General features: G+C 42.5%; 1 protein-coding gene across 7 annotated transcripts in view; it reads right to left on the bottom strand.

Annotated features, from left to right (window-relative positions):
- pcloa (piccolo presynaptic cytomatrix protein a) overlaps nt 1-21,903 on the bottom strand; it is a 603,113-nt gene that overhangs the window by 44,917 nt on the left and 536,293 nt on the right. For all 7 annotated transcript variants that reach the window (XM_072563105.1, XM_072563109.1, XM_072563107.1 and 4 more), the window contains one exon: nt 931-1,031. In XM_072563105.1, the coding sequence (XP_072419206.1) occupies nt 931-1,031 (101 nt within the window). The remainder of the gene's footprint in view (nt 1-930; nt 1,032-21,903) is intronic.

The raw sequence follows: 21,903 nt of genomic DNA, 5'->3' as shown, positions 1-21,903 counted from the left end.
CCCGCTCCCCGCCTCAGCCCAAATCTAGCCCTCTCTCTTCGCCCCACCTCCGTGGCTTCCTAACTTGTCCATTCTCATCCTCACCTATCTGCTCCAGTCTTTCCACCTCACACCTGCATCCATTTATCTCCATCTCACCGATCTTTCCCTCAGTCCGAACTCCTCCTTCTATTTACTTTTCAGCCCCCTTCCCCCCCTCCCAGTCCTGATGAAAGGTTCCAACCTGAAACATCGACTCCCTTGCTCCTTTCATTCTGCTTGACCTGCTGTGCTCTTTCCACCTCCACATTCATGTGTCAACCATGTGTCAACCCACACCTTTAACTTATCAGTCTTATTGATTACACTCTTAGCATTAAAAGCCATTCAAACTTGCCTTCATCTCTTAACATACAATGCAGCTGAATTCACTCTGACTTGCATCATTTGCTGGAACATGATATGCCTCTATTTCATCAGCAGAGAGAAAATATTGACAATAGATTTGCAGATCGGTCAGCAAAATATGTTTCATGCTGACCCATGGGTGCCCTTTGCACACCATGGGCTCTCACCTATATTTTCCACAGAATATGTAAGCATTTTCCTAAACATATTTTTCACACACTCAACCTGTTTTGAGAGTTGTCAGCCCTGAGGTACAGTATTTTTGTTCAGATTAAATTATTCAGTATTGTGAGACAATTGGCAGATGACAATGTTTTAGGACAAGTCTTTATCTTGTCCCAAAGTAAGGAAAGCTACATTATTAATTTATTGCTGCTGAAATGCCTTTGGCTAGGAAAACACAAAGAGATACAAATATAATTTTCATTCAAATTTGATTTGCTCATCACACCACTTGGTATCCATGCCTTCAGTAGTCCCTCTTGATTGTTTAGTACACACAACTCTGGACACCATTATCTCTGTATTCTCCTTGCATCTTACCATCAGTCTCTGCCAAGCCAAGTCCCTGCTGCTTCAACTGGTCCGATACTTTGTGCTTTTCACCTTTCATTGTGAGATCGGTATCCTGGCTCATTTTCCCCCTATTGAAAAGCAAGAACAGGAGAAAATTGATTAGTGCTTTAGAAAAGGAGAAGATCCTGTTTCAGAAGATCAAGATGTCAAATATATTTAAGTGGAGCAAAGAATCAGCAAGTGGTAAAGACTGGGAGGATTGTATTTACGTCACCAAAGAATAGTGATAATGTTTCACATGGTATACGTCAGGAAATTAGATATTCCTCAATCAAGGTGTTTTTTTGTAATTCATTCATGGAATGTGGTCATCAGTGGCTTGGTTAGCATTTATTGTCTATTGCTAATTTCTCTTTAGAAGATGGTGATTAGCTGCTTTCTTGAAGTCCTGCAGTGCTTGGGATGTAGGCACACCCATTATGCTGTTGAGGAAAAAAGGATTTTGACAGTGAACAGAAACAGTGAACAAAGTTCAGTTGAGCTGTGGCTTAGAGGGGCACTTGCAGGTGGTGGTGCTATGCACCCTTTGCCCTTCTCCTTCTAGGTGATTGAAGTCACAGGTTTGGAAAGTGGTGCTGAAGGAGTCTTGGCGAATTATTGCAATACACCTTATAGATAGTACACACGACTGTTACAGTGTATCTCTGGTAGAGGATGTAAATGATGAAAATGATAGATTGGGTGGACATTAAAACAGGCAGTTTTGTCCTGAATGGTGGCAATCATCTTGACAGTTGTTGAGCTGCCCTCATCCAAGCAAATGGGGAATATTCTATCACATGCCTGTATTGCGAATTGTAGATGGTGGATAGGCTATAGGGAGTTGGCAGGTGAGTTACCAACCTTTAACCTGCTCTTGTAACCACATTATTAATGGCTGCTGATGTTCATTTTCTGGTCAGAAGGTAACCCCGAAGATATTGCAGTGGGGGATTCAATGATGGTAATGACATTGAATGTCAAAGGGTGATGATTAGATTCATTCTTGTTAGGGATGGTCAATGTTTGGCACTTGAGTGATGCAAATGTTACCTGCACATATGATGCTGCACACATGGTTATTGTCCAGGTCTTGCTGTATATGGACATGGACTGCTTCAGTATCTGCAGAGTCATAAATGGTGTTTAACATTGTGCAATCATCAGTGAATATTCCCACTTTATAAGAGGATTATAATGTGGTCAGCCTGAGGATTCAGAGCATTTCAGAATTCAACAAAGGATGACCAAGAAAGTGATAGAAAGAGAAAATAAAATATTAAAATAAACTTGTGAATAACATTAAAACATCCTATCTCCAGATGTGCTGAGTTTCTCCAGCAATTTCTGTTTTTATTTCGGATCTCAAGAATTTGCAATGTTTTGGTTCTATTTTAGTAGAACTAAAGGTTGTTAGGTCCCTCCACTTACATTAGGGTTACATCCCAGAGTGTTGAAAGATGTGGATACGGAGGTAATAGATGAATTAATGACCATCTTTTAAAAGCTTATAGATTCTGGAACAGTTCATGTAGAGTGGAAAGTAGCAAAAGCAATGCTTCTATTTAAGAAAGAAAGGAAAGAGTAAATTAGTGTGAAGTACAGGTCTGTAAGCCCTCAGGATCTGATATATTTCAATAGTATAATTTCCTAATGCTGTTAACAACAGTGAGCATTAGCCCAGCCTTTTCCACCTTTCCTCACAAGACAATATTTACATCCCAAGAATCAACTTAATGTTAAGGCTTTTTAAGGGTTGGTGGGGGGGGTAGTGGGTGCAGAAAGAGACTAAGAATAATTCTAGGGAAAAATCTGTGATTTAGGAAAAGTTTGTTCTGTCCTTCTTGAAAAAGAGAAGATTGAAAGGAGATTTAATTGAAGTGTTCAAAATCATAAGGGGTCTGGACAGAATAGATAGCGAGTGATTGTTCCCATTGGTGGATAAATTGAACATCAGTTTAGGGCAAGAGGTAGAAGACTAAGGGAAGAGTTAAGATTTTTTTTTCATTTAGAGGTTGTTGGGAGTCCTGACTCTCAGAGGGTCACTGAGTCAGAAATACTTGTAACATTTAAGTAGTATTTACATATTCGCTTGCACTTCCACAGCCTCCAGGGCTATGGGCCAAAAACTAGGAAAGGGAATTACAGTAATCAGATATTTATTGACCAGTGCAGACACAATGGGCTGAATGGCCTTCTTCTGTGCTGTAAATGTCTAAGAGAAACAGAGGTTTAAGGTAATTGCCTGAGGAAACAATAATAATATGAAAAAGACACAGTTAAAAGTAAAATATAATTTCCTTCTTCTGTCTCCCTTATTTCTTGAATAGAAGTGTTAAATTTGTCCAATCTACTGTGAACTTTTCAGAATCTTGGGAAGGTTGCAAACAATGTGAGGTTATTCATTTTAGATTGGGAAAAGATAGATCAGGGTACTTTCTGGATGGTATGAAGTTAAATACAATGGATGTCCAAAGAAACCTAGGGGGGGTTTAGGTGCACAGATTTTTACAAAGTCACCAATAGGTGCAGAAAATAATAAAGAAAGTTAATGGTATGCTAGAACAAAGACTGAAATTGCTGGAGAGACTCAGCAGGTCTGGCAACATCTGTGGGAAGAAAGCAGAGTTAACATTTTGTGACCAGCGATTCTTCATCAGAATGGAATGCTGGCCTTTATAACTAGTGAGTTGGAGTAAAAAGATGCACAAGTTATACAAAAACTCTGGTTAGACCTCACTTGGAGTACTGAGACCAGAACTGGGCACCACACCTTAGGAAGGATATATTGGTCTTGGAGGGAGTGCAATGCAGGTTTACAAGAATGACACCTGGACTTCAGGTTTAAGTTATGAGGAGAGATTATACAAATAAGACCTATAGAATTTAGAAAACTATGTGATCTGACAAAGTTTTCAAGGTATTAGTGGGAAAAGATAGGGATTCCACCTACTGCTTGGGGATTCCAGAACTAGGGCATAGTCTGAGAATTAGGTCCAGACTGCATAGATGATAGGAAGCCCTTCTACACACAGAGTAGGAGAGGTTTGGAACTCCCTTCCACAAATGGCAGTGGATGCTCATTAAACTGTTAACTTTACATCTGAGATGGATTTTTGTTAAGCAAAGTATTAAGGGATACGGGCCAAATGCAGGTAAAAGGAGTTAAGCCACAGATCATCCATAATCTCACTAAATGGTGGAACAGGCTCAAGGAGCTGAATGTCCTACCCCTGTTGCTATATTCTTGTGCTGTTCAACATGCAAGTAGTCCAGTGCTGTAGCTTAACAAGGTTGACATTTTTTAGTTATGCTTGACGCTGCTCGGGTTTGGCCTTGTGTGCTCTTCACTGAACCAGGGGTTACCTTTGACCAAATGTTGAACTGGGCTAGAAAAGAGCTGGTCAGAAAGCTAGGAGTTCTGTGGCAATTAACTCACCTGCTGACTCCTCAAAGTGTGTTCACCATTTACAAGGGCAAAAGTCAGGAATATAGTGGAACAGAACATAGAACAGTACAGCATAGGGACACCAAGCCTGTGTAAAAATTGTCTCACACATCTCCTTTAAACTTCTCCCCCCTCACTTTAAACCTATTTGATATGTTCACCATGGGAGAAAAAGACTGACTATCCACCCTCTACATGTCTCTCATAATCGATGTACATCTATCAGGTCGCTACTCAGACTACGATGGTCTATTCAAAACAATCCAAGTTTGTCCAACCTCTCCTTATAGCTAACACACTCCAATCCAAGCAACATCCCAGTAAACATTTTTTGCACCTTTTCCAAAGCCTTGACATTCTTTCTATGGTGTGGAAATCAAGAACTGTACCCAATATTTCAAATGTAGCCTAATTAAAGTTTTATAGAACTGCAACATGACTTGCCAACTTTTACACTCACTATACCAACCAGTGAAGGCAAGCATGCCAAATGCTTTCTTTACCTTCTTTTCCACTTGTGTTGCCACATTCATGGAGCTATGGACTTGTACCTCAAGATCTTTCTTTACATCAGTGCTCCTAAGGGTCTATACAGTTACAGCATTATTTCCTCTTGCATTTGACTTCTCAAAATAAATTACCTCACACACATCCAGATTAAACACCATCTGCCTTTTCTCCATCCAACTTCCTAAATGATCTACATTCTGCTGTATCCTTTGACAATCTACCTACCCACAACACTACCAATTTGCATGTAGTTCACAAACTTACTAATTAGATCACATATATTTATACAAATGATTTGAATAAAAATGTATTACAAATAGCTGTGGTCCCGGCACTGATCCTTGTGGAATACCACTGATCACAGATGCCCAGTGAGAAAACCCAAAATATAGAACATTACAGTGCAGTACAGGCCCTTCAGCTCTCGATGTTGTGCCAACCTGTGGAACCAATCTGAAGCCCATCTATTCGACACTATTCCATTTTCATCCATATGTATATCCAATGACCATTTAAATGCTCTTAAAGTTGGCGAGTCTACTATTGCTGCAGGCAGTGTATACCACTCCCCTCCCACTCTGAGTAAAGAAACTACCTCTGACATCTGTCCTATACCCATCACCCTTCAATTTAAAACTATGTCCCCTCATGTTAGCCATCACCATCTGAGGAAAAAGGCTCTCCTTGTCCACCCTATCTCACCCTCTGATTATCTTATGTGTCTCAATTAAATCAGCTCTCAACCTTCTTCTCTCTAACGAAAACAGCCTCAAGTCCCTCAGCCTTTTTTCATAAGACCTTCCCTCCATACCAAGCAACATCCTCATAAATCTCCTTTGAACCCTTTCCAAAGCTTCCACATCCTTCTTATAATGTGGTGACCAGAACTGTACACAATACTCCAAGTGCGGCCGCGCTAGAGTTTTTTACAGCTGTAGCATAACCTCATGGTTCCGCAACCCGACCCCTCTATTAATAAAAGCTAAAACACTGTATGCCTTCTTAACAACCCTGTCAACCTGGGTGGCAACTATCAAGGATCTATATACATGGACATCGAGATCTCTCTGTTCATCGACACTACCAAGAATTTTGCCATTAACCCAGTACTGTTTATTCCTGTTGCGCCTTCCAAATTGAATCACCTTACATTTTCCACATTAAACTCTATTTGCCACCTCTCAACCCAGCTCTGCAGCTTATCTATGTCCGTCTGTAACCTGCAGCATTCTCCTTCAGCACTATCCACAACTCCACCGACCTTAGTGGCATCCACAGATTTACTAACCCATCCTTCTACGCCCTCATCTTGGTCATTTATAAAAATGACAAACAGCAGTGGCCTGAAAATAAATGCTTCCGTCCACCATGAGTAACTGAACTCCAGGATGAATGTTTCCCATCAACCACCATCCTTTGCCTTCTTTCAGCTAGCCAATTTTTGATCCAAACCATGAAATCACCCTCAATCCAATGCCTCTGTATTTTGTGCAATAGCCTACCATGGGAAACTTTATCAAACGCCTTACTGAAGTTCACTTACACCACATCAGTCACTTTACCTTCATCCACCTGTTTGGTCACCTTCTCAAAGAACTCAATAAGCTTTGTGAGACATGACCTACCCTTCACAAAACTATTGTGTTGTCTATCCATAATCAATGTACTCCTCTCTCGATGATTATAAATCCTATCTCTTATAACCTTTTCCAACACTTTACTCACAACTGAAGTAAAGCTCACTGGTCTATAATTATCAGGGTTGTCTCTACTCCCCTTCTTGAACAAAGGACAACATTTGCTATCCTCCAGTCTTCTGGCACTATTCCTGTAGACAATGAAGACATAAAGATCAAAGCCAAAAGCTCTGCAATGTCTTCCCTAGCTTCCCAGAGAATCCTAGGATAAATTCTATCCAGCCCAGGGAAGTTAACTATTTTCACACTTTCCAGAATTGCTAACGCCTCCTCCTTGTGAACCTCAATCCCTTCTCATCCAGTAGTCTGCACCTCAGTATTATTCTCGACAACCTTTGTCCTTAGCCAGTGTGAATACTGATGAAACATATTCATTTAGTGGTTCCCCTATTTCCTTGGATTCCACCCACAACCTTCTACTATTATCCTTGATTGGCTCTAATCTTACTCTAGTCATTCTTTCATTCCTGAAATACCTATAGAAAGCCTTTGGGTTTTCATTGATCCTACCTGCCAATGACTTCTCATGTTCCCTCTTGGCTCTTCTTAGCTTTCTCTTTCAGAAAACACCTTTCACAATTACCCTTGCTTTTCTATGAAAAGCCAATTTTAAATTCATGGATGCCATATGACTTAATCCCCTGCACAATTCTACCATGAGGTACCTTATCAGTTGTTTAATAAAATCAATGTAGACAATATCCACTGCCCTACTCTCATCAATCATCTTCATTACTTTCTCAAAACATTGATTCAAGTTTGTGAGACAAGACCTCCTGCACAAAGCCATGCTGACTACCCCTAATAAATCCATTCTTTTCCAAATATGAGCAAAACCTATTCCTAAAAATCATCTCCTGTAATTTCTCTACTACTGGTGTAAGGTTCACCAGCTTATAATTCCCTCAATTATCTTTTGTTGCCCTTTTAATACAAAGGAACAGCCTTGACTATTTTCCAGTCTTCTGAGGCTAAAAATCTCTGTCCTGGTCCCAGCAATTCTCCTTTGCCTCTTTCAGTATCCTGGGAGAGATCCCATCAAACCCTGGAAAACAGTAAATACTTTACTGTTCTTCAAAACACCTAACACTTCTTCTAATATCAGCATGCCCCAAAATATCAACATATCCCCACCCTAATCTTACCATTATACATGTCCTTCTCTGTGGTGAATACCAATGTATAGTACTCATTAAGGACCTTACCCCTTCATCTGACTCCATGCATAAATGCTCTTCTTGGGCCTTTAATGGTTCTATCCTTTCCCTCACTATCCTCTTGCTCCAAATATGCATATAAAATGCCTTGGGAATCTCCTTAATTTTATTTGCTAAGGACATTTCATGGCCTCTAATCAGCCTTCCTAATTCCTTGTTTAAGTTCGTTCCTGCTTCTTTTATACTCCTCAAGGGCCTTGTCTGATTTCAATTTCCCAAACCTGACAGATGTTACCTTTTGTTTTGACTAAACCTTTAATAACTCTTGTCATCCAGCATCCTGAATCTTACCGTCCTTACCTTTCACCCTCACAGGGATATGCTGGTCTTAAACTCTGAACAACTGGCCTTTAAAAGACTCTGACATGTCAGATGTAGATACATCCTCAAACAGCTGTCAGCAATTCAGTTTATTCATTTTCTGTCTATTACTGTTGCAATTAGCCTTCTTCCAATTTAGCAAGCTCAGAGACCTGAAAGACCTGTTCCATGGCGTATTGTTCTTTGCTCACACTTACACTTGAGGATCACCCTTATCTTTATCTCTAACTATCTTAAAACTTGCAGAATTATGATCACCATTCCTAAAAAGCTGCACCACTGATATTTCAATCATGTGACCAGGCTCGTTTCCCCAGTACGAGGTTCAGTACAGCCCCTTCCCTCATTGGGCTATCTATATATTGTTTCAAGAGTCCTTCTTGGATGCACCTAAATTCTGCCCAATCTAAGCCCTTGGCACTAAGGAAGGTCTTGTCAATATTGGGGGAAGTTAAAATCACTCACTTCAGCAACCCTGTTGCTTTTATATCTTTCCATGATCTGTCCATGCATGTGTTCCTCTATCACTCACTGGCTATTGGGAGGCCCACAGTCTAACCCCATCGGAGTGATTACACTTTCCTTATTCTTGCATTCTACCCATATGGCCTCACTGGATGAGCCCTTCAAAATGTCTTCTATTAGTGCAGCTGTGACATTCTCCTTATTCAGTCATGCAAATCCCCCACCAACGTTTACATCCTTTCTATTACGCCTGAAACATCTAAACCCTGAATCACTGAGTTGCCAGTCCTGCCCTTCTCTCAATCACGTTTCTGGAATAGCTGCAGCATTGGAGCTCCATGTACTTACCCATGCTTTAAGCTCACCTACCTTACCTGTTACATTTCTTGTATTAAGTCAAATCACTTCAGACCACCAGTCTTTCCATGTTCATTGACCTAGCTCTGCTTGTTCTTTCTGCTGGACTTACTTGACTAAACCTCCACCACAAATATTTCACATGTTGACCTACTGCTCTGGTTCGACCCATCATTCCTATCCCCCATCCCCACCATTCTACACTAGTTTAAACCCTCCTTAGTGACACTAGCACATGTCACATCTCCCTGCAAGGATACTGGTGCCCCTCCAGTTTAGGTGTAATCTGGCCTTCTTATACAGGTCCCTCCTGACCTGGAAAAGATCCCAATGATCAACATATCTGATGCCCTCCCTTCTAGCACTAGCTTTTTAGCCACATATTCAACTGTATTATCTTCCTATTTTTGGCCTCACTAGCATGTGGCACAAGGAGTAATCCTGAGATTACACCCTAGAGGTCCTGCTTTTCAACTTTCTACCTTATTCCCTAAATTCCCTTTGCAAGACCTCATATCTCTTTCTGCCTATGTCATTAGTATCAATGTGGATCATGACTTTTAGTTGTTCAACCACTCCTTTAGAATATCCTGTGCTTGCTCAGAGATACCCTTGACCCTGGCATCAGGGAGGCTTCACACCATCCTATCGCCCCTCAAAATATCTATCTGTGCCTCTGACTATACAGTCCCCTATCACTCTTGGTCCCCTAGAATTTGACACTTCTTGCTGCATAAAAGATCCAATTGCAGTGCCATTGATCTAGCTGTGTTGTTGCTTTCCCCTGAGAGGTCATCCCCTCCAACAAGTATACCTATTTGAGAGGAGAATGGCCATAGGGGCTCCTACACTACCTACCTGCCCCTCCTGGCAGTCACCGATATATCTGGTTGAACATTTGGTATGACTACATCTCTGAAACACATACCTATAAAACCTTCTGCCTCCTGAATGCTCCTCATATCAGAGTTATTGGAGTTAGTTTCTGTCATGCATGTGTGCCTTGACTGCTCATGGAGATTAAGTCACAAAATTGTTGCAGTGCTCAATGAGGCAATTTGGCTCATTGTCCTTACGCTGGGTCTCTCTTCATGGTGACAGCTTCTTTCTAGAAATAGCCCACAAGCCATTATATCTCAATGTGGTACTTAATAAGTCACCAGTGTGCCTTCACTTGGGGTCAAGGACCTGAGGAGCAGCTTTGTCTTCCCAACATGAGTTGGCAATCAATGAACTGGCTGCTGCTTTGCTCAGATACCCCAATAGGAGGCAATGGTTGTGCTGGTATGATACTCACCAGGACCCTGCTGAGTGGTGAGTGGCAACTTCAAGTTGCAGGAGCAGGGGAGTGGTTTTGAGCAGACACCCACTGCCTTTTCAATGCTGAGTCATTTGTCATATACAGTGCATGGCAAGAAACTGGATGTTAATTCCGTAACTATAAAATTTCTTCTTATTAATTTTGATCTCCTTGGCAAGTTTCCTTTCATGATCCTTTTCACCAGCTCTTATAATCTGCTTTGTGGCCCTTTGTTGATCTTTGTATCTTTCCTATTCAGCAGGATCTGTGCTTTTTGTGCATTTTTGTAAGACTTTTCTTTTAGTTTTATTTTATCCCTTATCTCTTTAGTTGTCCATGGCTTTATTTTTAAGTTGGAGCTTCTCCTTCTCAGGGGTGTAAGCTAGTTTCGTGTTGTGTTAAAAGTTTCTTTTTTTTATTTATTGCAAAAATATTCTTTATTCATAATAAGTCTTTATGTATATAAAGTTACGGAAGCAGTCTCTGCAGCAAGAAGATCAAACAAAACCTTGGAATTTGGCATTCCCTCCAGTTCCAAAAACCCAAAACATTCTTACTTGTACAGGATGATATGTGCATACATTTGAGGCACTGAGTGAGTCTGATAAATGAATAGACCCCATTGTACTTTGGCATTACGACCTTAAACAGTGATATTTCCCCACTGCACCTTGGCAGCAGCTGCTTCAAGCTTTAGTGCATCCATCAGCACGTCGTCCTGGACCTTGGAGTGTGCTTGTCTGCAACACTCAGCCAAGGTTAACTCTTTGTACTGGAAGACCAGCAAGTTTCAGGCAGACCAAAGAGTATCTTTCATTGAGTTGATGGTCCTCCAGACACAGTCTATGTTCATCTCGGTGTGCGTCCTGGGGAACAGATTAAGGAGCACAGAGTCTTGTGTCACTGAGCAGCTCAGGATGAACCTCAACAAAAACCACTGCATCTCTGTCCAGCCCTTCTTTACAAAAGCACATTCAAGAATGAGACGTGCAACAGCCTCTTCACCAGTGCAGGCACTTTGTGGGTAGCAAGCAGTCGTGCACAGAGACTGGGAATGCCTGAAGGCTCTGATGGGCAGTGCCTTTCTCACCATCAGTTCAGCTACATCTTGGTACTTGTTGAAAGGTTCTGGCATTCTACAAGTGATTTTGTTGAAATGTTTCTTTAATAATCCTTCACTGTTCTTCAGTTCTTTTATTAATTTGCAGATTTTCCACAGTTTACTGTGGGCAGTCTCTGTCTTATCTCATTAAAGTTGGGCTTAACTAATAACTGTTTCATGCTTTTCACTCTCAAACGTGATGTTGAACTTAATCATGTTATGATCATTATTTGATAAATGCTCACACATAATTATCTAGCTAATTGTTCTGAGGAAGGGTCGCTGGACCCGAAACATTAACTTTAATTTCTCTCCACAGATTTTCCAGCAATTTCTGTTCTTATTTCTGATTAACAGCATCTGCAGTTCTTTGGTTTTTATTTAGCTGGCTAATTATATCTGACTCATTATTCATTACTAAATCCAATCTTATCCAATGATTGTCTCCTTGTTGCATCCAGACACATTGCTGTAAGAAACTATCACAGAATTGATTGATTTATTGTCACGTGTACTGAAGTACAGTGAAAAACTTTGTTTACAAGCAGTACAGGCAGATCATAGCAAGCAAGGATGTACAAATCAGAGGTTGTAAAAAGACTTGGACAGAGTCTTATAGTTTACATTGCACAGGACATGCACTTGGCGAGATCAACATTAGTAAGATCATCATTAGTAGAGAGTCCATTCATCAGTCTAATAATGATTGGGAAGCTGTTCCTGAACTTTTTGGCGTGTGTGTTCAGGCTTCTATATCTTCTGCCTGACAGAAGAGGTTGTAGGAAATCATTACAGGGTTGTTATTGGTTTTTGAAGATGTTGGTCGTCTTTCCATGGCAGCGAGCCATGTAAATGGAGTCCCTGGATAGAAGGTTGACTTCCATGAAAGTCTGGGCTGTGGACACAACCTTCTGTAGTTTCTTAAGATCCTGGACAGAGCAGTTGCCATACTAGGCTGTTATGCACCCATACAGTATGCTTTCTGTGATGCATCTGTAGAAATCGGTGAGGGCCCTTACGAATATGCCAAATTTCCAGAGTTATCTGAGAAAGAATAGGCATTTTTGTACCTTCTTGACTGTTGCATTGACATGGGAAGTCCAGGACAGGTTGTTGGTTTTTGCCACTCCTAGGAACTTAGTGCTCACCACTCTCTGAACTTCAGTTCCATTGATGTAGATGGGGACATGTTCTCCTCCTTTCTGAAGTTGATGATCAGTTCTTCAGTTTTATTGACGTTGAGAGAGAGGTTTTTCTCATTGCACCACATGACCAAGCCCTCTATCTCCCTTCTAAATTTTGACTCGTTATTGTTAGATATCCATCCTACTATGTGGTGTTATCAGCAAACTTGTAGATGGTGTTAATTCAGAAGGGAGCTCCAGTGTTGAGTATTATCATAGAGGAGGTGCAGTTACCTATCTTCACTGATTGAGGTCTGTGGGTCCGGAAGCTGAGGATCCAGTTACAGAGGGTGGAAGTGAGATCAAGGTCACTGAGTTTTGAGATCAGTTTGGAGGGGATAATGATGTTGCAGGCGGAGCTGTAGTCAATGAGCAGAAGTCTGACATAGGTGTTCTTGTTGTCCAGATGTTCCAGGGATGAGTGCAGGGCTGTGGACATGGCATCTGCTGGGGACCTGTTACATCAGTAGGTAAACTGTAGGGGATCGAGGCAGGCTGGGAGACAAGAGTTGATGTGGGCCATGACCAGCTTCTCAAAGCCCTTCATGATTAGTGAGGTCAGAGCCACTGGACAGTAGTCATTAAGGCAAGTTGCATGTGCTTTCTTAGGTACAGGGGAGATGGTGGTCTTCTTGAAGGAGGTGGGAACTTCAGCTTGTAGGGGGGAGGTTGAAGATGTCAGTGAATACCTCTGCCAGTTGGTCCACACAGGATCTAAGTGCTCAGCCAGGGACACCGTCTGGGCCCGACGCTTTCCTTGGAAAGACTGATCTGATGCCTGTAGTGACACTGAGAGAATAGATGTGTTTGGGGCTGTCTGGGCAGGCGCCACTGGGTTGCTGACATTCTGCTCAAACCGAGCACAGAAACTATTGAGTGCATCAAGCAGGGATGTGTCTTTGTCCGCTATCTTGCTCCACTTCATTTTGTATAGCGTAATGATGTTTAGGCCTTGGCATTGTCAACAGGAGGAATTCACTATCTTTCTGATAGATGCTTGTCTGGCTTTCCCAATCTATGTTAAAATTAAAATTCCCCATTTATACAACTTTGGCTTTGGTACACACTTGCCTAATTTCTTCATTTATAGAATCTACTCTAGAGCTGCTGCAGGAGGTCTGTACACAACACCGATTACAGTTTTAAATCTTATTCAATTGTTCAGTTCAACCCATCTGGACTCCACTGAATGCTCTCCCTCATTATATCCTTCCTCATCATTGAAGTAATTTTGTTTCTCATTAGTAAGGCTATTCCACTTTCTGTGCCATATTTCCTGATCATCCTGTAAACCTTATGACATGGTAAATTTAGTTCTCAATCCCTAACATCCTGTAGTCATGTCTCAGTAATAGCTACAATACCATAAACTCCAATTTGAATTTGTGCCTGCAGCTCACTGAACTAATTCCTTATGCTCTATGCATACAAATGTGAAACGACTGCCTCACATTTAGCATAGTCTTGGACAATGAAAGGAGCACTTACTGAGGGAAGATACTTAATTGGGGAAAAGGAAATAATGACGCTATCAGACAGGAGTTGGGAAGTACAGACTGGGAGCAATTGTTCCACAGAAAGGGCACAGCAGACATGTGGAGACTATTTAAGGAGCAGTTGTTGTGGGTGATGCACAGATTTGTTCCTCTGAGACAGGTAAGAAGGGGTAAGATAAAGAAACTTTGGATGACGAGAACAGAGGAAGTTCTCATCAAAAGGAAGAAGGCAGCTTACGTAAGGTGGAGGAAGCAAGGATCTAGCACAGCTTTAGAGGATTACAGGCTGACTAGAAAGGAGCTCAAAAGTGGACTGCGGAAAGCCAGGAGAGGGCACGAGAAAGGCTTGGTAGGAAGGATTAGGGAGAACTCAAAGGCGTTTTACTCATACGTAAGGAATAAGAGGATGATCAGGGAGAGGGTAGAGCCGATCAGGGATAGCGGAGGGAACTTGTGCGTGGAGCCTGAGCAGATAGGGGAAGCCCTAAATGAGTTTTTTGCTTCGGTTTTCACCAAGGAAAGAGACCTTGTTGTAAATTAAAGCTTAGAGGAGCTGGGATACAGTCTTGACCAGATCAAGATCGATGAAGTTGATGTGTTAGAAATTTTGGAAAACATTAAGATTGATAAGTCCCCAGGGCCAGACCAGATTTATCCTCGGTTGCTCCAGGAAATGAGAAAGGAGGTTGCTAAGCCGCTGGTGAGGATATTTACCTCCTCACTCTCCACGGGATTCGTACCGGAGGATTGGAAGGAGGCGAATGTTGTTCCACTTTTCAAGAAGGGCAATAGGGAAATCCCTGGCAATTACAGAACAGTCAGTCTCATGTGTGTAGTCAGCAAGATTTTAGAAAGAATTCTGAGGGATAGGATTTATGACTATTTGGCAGTGTGATTCAAGGCAGTCAGCATGGCTTTGTGAGGGGCAGGTCATGCCTCACAAATCTTATTGAGTTCTTTGAGGAGGTGTCAAGATAGGTTGACGATGGTCGAGCAGTGGATATGGTGTATGTGGATTTCAGCAAGGCATTCGATAGGGTTCCCCATGGTAGGCTCATTCATAAAGTCAGGAAGTATGGGATACAGGGAGATTTGGCTATCTGGATTCAGAATTGGCTGGCTGACAGAAGGCAGAGAGTGGTTGTAGATGGAAAGTATTCTGTCTGGAGGTCAGTGATGAGTGGGGTCCCGCAGAGCTCTGTTCTTGGGCCTCTGATCTTTGTAGTTTTTATAAATGAATTGGATGAGGAGGTTGAGGGGTGGGTTAGTAAATTTGCAGATGACACAAAGGTTGGAGGTGTCGTCGATAATATCGAGGGCTACTGCAGGCTGCAGCGCGACATAGACAGGATGCAGAGCTGGGCTGAGAAATGACAGATGGAGCTCAACCTGGATAAATGCGAAGTGATGCATTTTGGAAGATGGAACTCAAATACTGAATCTAGGATTAAAGACAGGATTCCTGGCAGTCTGGAGGAACAGAGGGATCTGGGTGTGCAAGCATTTAGGTCCCTCAAAGTTTCCACCCAAGTGGATAGGGTTGTTAAGAAAGCATATGGTGTTTTGGCTTTCATTAACAGGGGATTGAGTTTAAGAGCCGCAAGGTTTTGCTGCAGCTCTACAAGTCCCTGGTGAGACCACACTTGGAATATTGTGTCCAGTTCTGATCGCCCTACTATAGGAAAGATACAGAGGCTTTGGAGAGGGTGCAAAGAAGGTTTACCAGGATGCTGCTTGGACTGGAGGGCTTGTCTTATGAAGAAAAATTGAATAAGCTCAGACTTTTCTCTCTGGAGAGAAGGAGCAAGAGAGGTGACCTGTTCGAGGTGTACAAAATAATGAAGGAATAGATAGAGTCAATAGCCAGAGATTTTTCCCCAGGGCAGGATTGACTGGTACGGGAAGTCATAGTTTGGAAATATTAGGAGGAAGGTATAAAGGAGACATCAGAGGTAGGTTCTTTAGGCAGAGTTGTGAATGCATGGAATGCGTTGCCAGTTGTGGTGGTGGAAGCAAAGTCATTGGGGACATTTAAGTGACTGCTGGACATGCACATGGATAGTAGTGAGTTGAGGGGTGCGTAGGTTAAGTTACTATATTTTACATTAGGATTAAAGCTCAGCACAACATCGTGGGCCAAAGGGCCTATTCTGTGCTGTACTTTTCTATGTTCTATGTTCTATGACGATGGGATAATGTCGAGGAATGGGCTTAGATTAGTTCAGAGGTCAGCACAACATCGAGGGTTGAAAGGCCTGTTCTGCACTATATTGTTCTATGTTCTATGTTCTAAATAGAGAACTCTTATTTTGGTCATCCATTGTAACCTGTCCCTCAGTACTAATGATTTATTCATCTGTTTATTGTTACTCGCTTCTGGTTTAATACGCTTTATACTTTTGCCATTACTTGCTGTACCTGAAGTAGAATTCTTGAATGTTTATTACTGTCTTACATGTGGCATGAATTTGAAACTGTACTGACTTCTCCCGAGCCCTCCCTTGTTCTTTTTTTCACATTTACTCATGGGATGTGGGTGTCACTGGCCAGGTCAGCATATATTGCCCATCCCTAGTTGCCCTTGAAAAGGTGATTGTGAGCTGCCGTCTTGAGCCATTGTTGTATGTTGACCTATAATGCCCTTAGGGAGAGAATTCCAAGACTTTGACCCAGTGACACTGAAGGAACTCCATTCCTGATGAAGGGCTTTTGCCCGAAACCTTGATTTTCCTACTCCTCGGATGCTGCCTGACTTGCTGTGCTTTTCCAGTGCCACTCTCATTTAAACTTTGGTTTCCAGCATCTGCAGTCCTCACTTTTGCCTAATATATTTCCAAGTCAGGATGGTGATTGACTTGGAGGAGAACTGGCAGGGGATGGTCTTCCCATGTATCTGCTGCCCTTGCCCAGTCCTCCAATTTCAGCATAGGATATGAGTCTACTTTTGTTAATAAATAGGAGCAGAATAGACAATTTGGTTCTTCAAGCCCCCTCCATCATTTAAAATGACCATGGCTGATCATCCAACTTCGTACCCTGCTCCCACATTCACCCCACACCCTTCGACCTCTTTGACTCTAAAAACTATATCTAACTCTTCCTGGAAAACAATCAATGTTTTTTCCCAAGTACTTTCTGTGGCAGTAAATTTAACAGGCTCAACTCTCCCTTGCCAAAGAAATTTCTCCTCATCTCAGTCTGAAATAGCCCACCCCATACCCTGAATCTGTGACTCCCTGGTTCTGGACTTGTTGGTCATCAGCAAAATCCTTCCCTTGCTTCCCTTGTCGAACCTTGTTAGAATGTTATAGGGATCTATCAGATACTCCCCACTCATTCTTTGAAACTCCAGTGAATATAGTCCTAACTAATCCATTCCCTCATCACATTGTTCCTGACATCACAGTAATCAGACTCGTAAATCTTTTTTGCACTTTGTCCATAGTCAGAACATTCTTCCTCAGATAATCTAATATAACATCCCCTACAAATCCCTCACACTCTATCTCTTAAACGATGTGTATAGCCCTAGATATTCATCTCAGTAGGACCTGGTCCCAGCACAATTCAAGCGAAGCGTGTCTGACTGGTATAGCTCCCGTCAACCTCAGTGCTAGTGCCAGAACTGAAATCCTTTCCTCCCAACCAATCTTTAAGTTACACATTCAATTCATTGATTCACAGGTAGTATTCTTTAGATTATCATTTTGGATGTGGCGCTTTTTAATTTAGCTTCTAACTGTTCAAATTCTTTCAGCAGAACTTCCTTTTCTGTTCTACAATTGTCACTACTCCCAAAGTGAACAACGACAACTATTATTGATTTATATTAACACAAGTTCATAAGCATTGAGTTTGCATCTTTGGCAGCTTTATACTCTACAGATTGCTCATCTGACACACTGATGCACATGGTCATGACAAAATAATCTCCAACATAAAGGTGCTGCTTCTTTTGGTCACTGCATTTATCTAGCTATCTTCTCAAAGGTCCGAGGGAATGTTGCTGAATGAAGAGAACTTGGATTGCAAGTTCATGGCTCCTTTAAAGTAGAGATGCAGATAGATGGATAGTAAGGAAGGCATTGGGTATGCTTTCCTTTATTGGTCAGAGCATTGAGTCTAGGAATTGGGAGGTCATATTGCTGTCATGTACAGGACGTTGGTTAAGCTACTTTTGGAATATTGCGTGCAATTCTGGTCTCCTTCCTATCGGAAGGATGTTGTGAAACTTGAAAGGGTTCAGAAAAGATTTACAAGGATGTTTCCAGGGTTGGAAGATTTGAACTTAAGGGAGATGCTAAATAGGCTGGGGCTGCTTTCCCTTTGAAAGCTGAGGGGTGACCTCATAGAGGTTTATAAAAGCTTTTTTGTCTTTTTTTTGGGGGGGGTGTCCAGAATTAGGGGACATAAGTTTAGGGTGAGAGGGAAAAGATATAAAAGGGACGTAAGGGGCAATGTTTTCATGCAGAGGGTGGTGCGTGTATGGAATGAGCTGCCAGAGGAAGTGGAGGAGACTGGTATAAATGCAACATTTAAAAGGCATCTGGATCATACATGAATAGGAAGGGTTTCCAGGGATATGGGTCAAGTGCTAGGAAATGGGACTAGATTAGGTTGAGATATCTGGTTGGCATGGACGAGTTGGACCGAAGGGTCTGTTTCAGTGCTGTACATCTCTGTGACTCTAATTGTCATTAAATATAGGCACTAAGTGTACATGCTTCATTAAATCAATTCCCTCACTGGAAGTCGAACCTTCATTGAGCTAAAACTGCCTTTTTCCTTCTTTCTTCTAAGATTTTCTTTGACCAACTCATGTTCTCTAAGATTTTTTGTCTCTTTGCAGATCAAGTATTTGTTTTAAAATTCGTTTGCTTTTCCATTTATTTATGATCTTCTTTCTCCACCCTACCCATTCCAAGTTTTCTTAACTCCATTTCACTTTTGTTTCCTCTATTTTACAACTGAAGTATTTTGATTTCTCTTTCTTTCTCTCAGTCTAGTTGTCTTAATTTCTAATTGAGTCTGGAAGAGTGGCCTGCAGACAGCATCACAGTCAAGCAATCAGTGCAAAGTGGTCAGCAGTCATACAATCTATACAGTGCAGACAGAGGCCATTCAGCCCATCAAGTCTGCACTGACTGTCTGAAGAGAATCCCACCCAATCCCCATAACCCCACATTTCCCATGGCTGATCCACTTTGCCTGCATATCCCTGAACACGATGGACAATTTAGTATGGCAATCCACCCTACCTGCACATCTTTGGACTGTAGGAGGAGACCAGAGCACCTGGCAGACACAAGGAGAATGTACAAACTCCAGACAGTGTTGGTATGGGGGAACTGTGTTGGCACAGGCCTGGAGGGCCAAAAGGTCTGTTCCTCTGCTGTATTGCTCTTTGTTCCATGTAGACAGTTGCCCAAGGCAGGAATTAAACCTGGGTCACTGGTTCTGTGAGGCAGCAGTGCTAACCACTGAGCCACTGTGCTTCCTAACAGTGTCATTGCAGAAAGTCTATAATTTAATTGGCTGGTATTGGAATGGGAGGTTTTGAAGGCAGGAAAGTCAAACCAAACATCAGATCAAGACTTTACATTGACAGTTGTTTATTAAGAGAGAGTATATAGAACATTACAGCGCAGTACAGGCCCTTAAACTCTCGATGTTGTGCCAACCTGTGGAACCAATCTGAAGCACATCTAATCTACACTATTCCATTCTCATCCATATGTTTATCCAATGACCATTTAAATGCCCTTAAAGGTGGCAAGTCTACTACTGTTGCAGGCAGTGTGTTCCACACCCCTACTACTCTCTAAGTAAAGAAACTACCTCTGACATCTGTTCCATATCCATCACCCCTCAATTTAAAGCTACGTCTCCTCATGCTAACCATTGCCATCCAAGGAAAAAGGCTCTCACTGTCCACCCTATCCACTGTCCACCCTCTGATTACCTTATATGGCTCAATTAAGTCATCTTCCCAACCTTCTTCTTTCTAACAAAAACAGCCTCAGCCTTTCCTTGTAAGAATTTCCCTCCATACCAGGGAGTATCCTAGTAAATCTGCTTTGAACCCTTTCCAAAGCTTCCACATCCTTCCTATATTGTGGTGACCAGAACTGTCCGCAATACTCTAAATGTGGCCGCGCCAGAGTTTTGTCCAGTTGCAACATGATCTCATGGCTCCGAAACTCAATCCCTCTATTAATAAAAGCTAACACACCATATCCCTTCTTAACAACCCTATCAACCTGGGTGCCAACTGTCAAGGATCTGTGTACCTGGACACCGAGATCTCTCTGCTCATCTACACCACCAAGAATCTTACTATTAGCCCAGTACTCTGCATTCCTGTTGCTCCTTCCAAAGTGAATCACATCATACTTTTCCACATTAAACTCCATTGCCACCTCTCAGCCCAGCTCTGCAGTTTATCAATGCCCCTCTGTAATTTTCAACATCCTTCATCATTATCCACAACTCTGCCGACCTTAGTGTCATCCACAAATCTACTAACCCATCCTTCTGTGCCCTCATCCAGGTCATTTATAAAAATGACAAACAGCAGTGGACCCAAAATAGATCCTTGCGGTACCCCACTAGTAATTGAACTCCAGGATGAACGTTTCCCATCAACCTCCACCCTCTGTCTTCTTTCAGCTAGCCAATTTCTGATCCAAACCATTGAATCACCCTCAATCCCATGCCTCCATATTTTGTGCAATAGCCTACCATGGGGAACCTTATCAAATGCCTTACTGAAATCCATATACAGCACATCAACTGCTTTATCCTCATCCACCTGTCTGGTCACCTTCTCAAAGAATCGACGTTTCGGGCATAAGCCCTTCTTCCGCAAGTAGGCGGCCTTGCTCCCCGATGTAGAGGAGACTACATCGGGTGCAGCGGATGCAGTAAATGATGTGTGTGGAGGTGCAGGTGAATTTGTGACAGATATGGAAGGATCCCTTGGGGCCTTGGAGGGAAGTGGGGGGGAGTGTGGGTGCAAGTTTTGAATTTCTTGCGGTTGCAGGGGAAGGTGACAGGAGTGGAGGTTGGGTTGGTGGGGGGTGTGGACCTGATGAGGGAGTCGCGGATGGAGTGGTCTTTCTGGAACGCTGATAGGGGAGGGGAGGGAAAACTTGCGGAACGTTTCAGAGAACACCTCTGGGACACCTGCACCAATCAACCCAACCGCCTGTGGCTGAACACTTTAACTCCTCCTCCCACTCCACCAAGGACATGCAGGTCCTTGGCCTCCTCCACCATGGCAACACGACGCCTGGAGGAAGAGCGCCTCATCTTCCACCTAGGAACCCTCCAACCACAAGGGATGAATGCAGATTTCTCCAGCTTCCTCATTTCCCCTCCCCCCACCTTATCTCAGTCCAAACCCTCGGACTCAGCACCGCCTTCTTGACTTGCAATCTTCTTCCCGACCTCTCCACCCCCACCCCCTCTCCGGCCTATCACCCTCACCTTAACCTCCTTCCACCTATCGCATTCCCAACGCCCCTCCCCCAAGTCCCTCCTCCCTACCTTTTATCTTAGCCTGCTTGGCACACCCTCCTCATTCCTGAAGAAACGTCGATTCTCCTGCTCCTTGGATGCTACCTGACCTGCTGCATTTTTCCAGCAACACATTTTTCAGCTCTGATCTCCAGCATCTGCAGTCCTCACTTCCACCTTCTCAAAGAACTCAGTAAGGTTTGTGAGGCATGACCATCCTTCACAAAACCATGTTGACTATCCCTAACTTATTCCTTTCCGATCTCTTATATCCTTTCCAACACTTTACTCACAACCGAAGTAAGGCTCTGTTAATTGTTGCAGGCTATTTTCATTGTTTTCATAC

This window comes from Chiloscyllium punctatum, chromosome 44, assembly GCF_047496795.1.
Source record: "Chiloscyllium punctatum isolate Juve2018m chromosome 44, sChiPun1.3, whole genome shotgun sequence".
In the NCBI taxonomy this organism is placed as follows: domain Eukaryota; kingdom Metazoa; phylum Chordata; class Chondrichthyes; order Orectolobiformes; family Hemiscylliidae; genus Chiloscyllium; species Chiloscyllium punctatum.
Note: the sequence above shows the minus strand (reverse complement) of the source record. Positions and strands in the feature narration are given on the sequence as shown.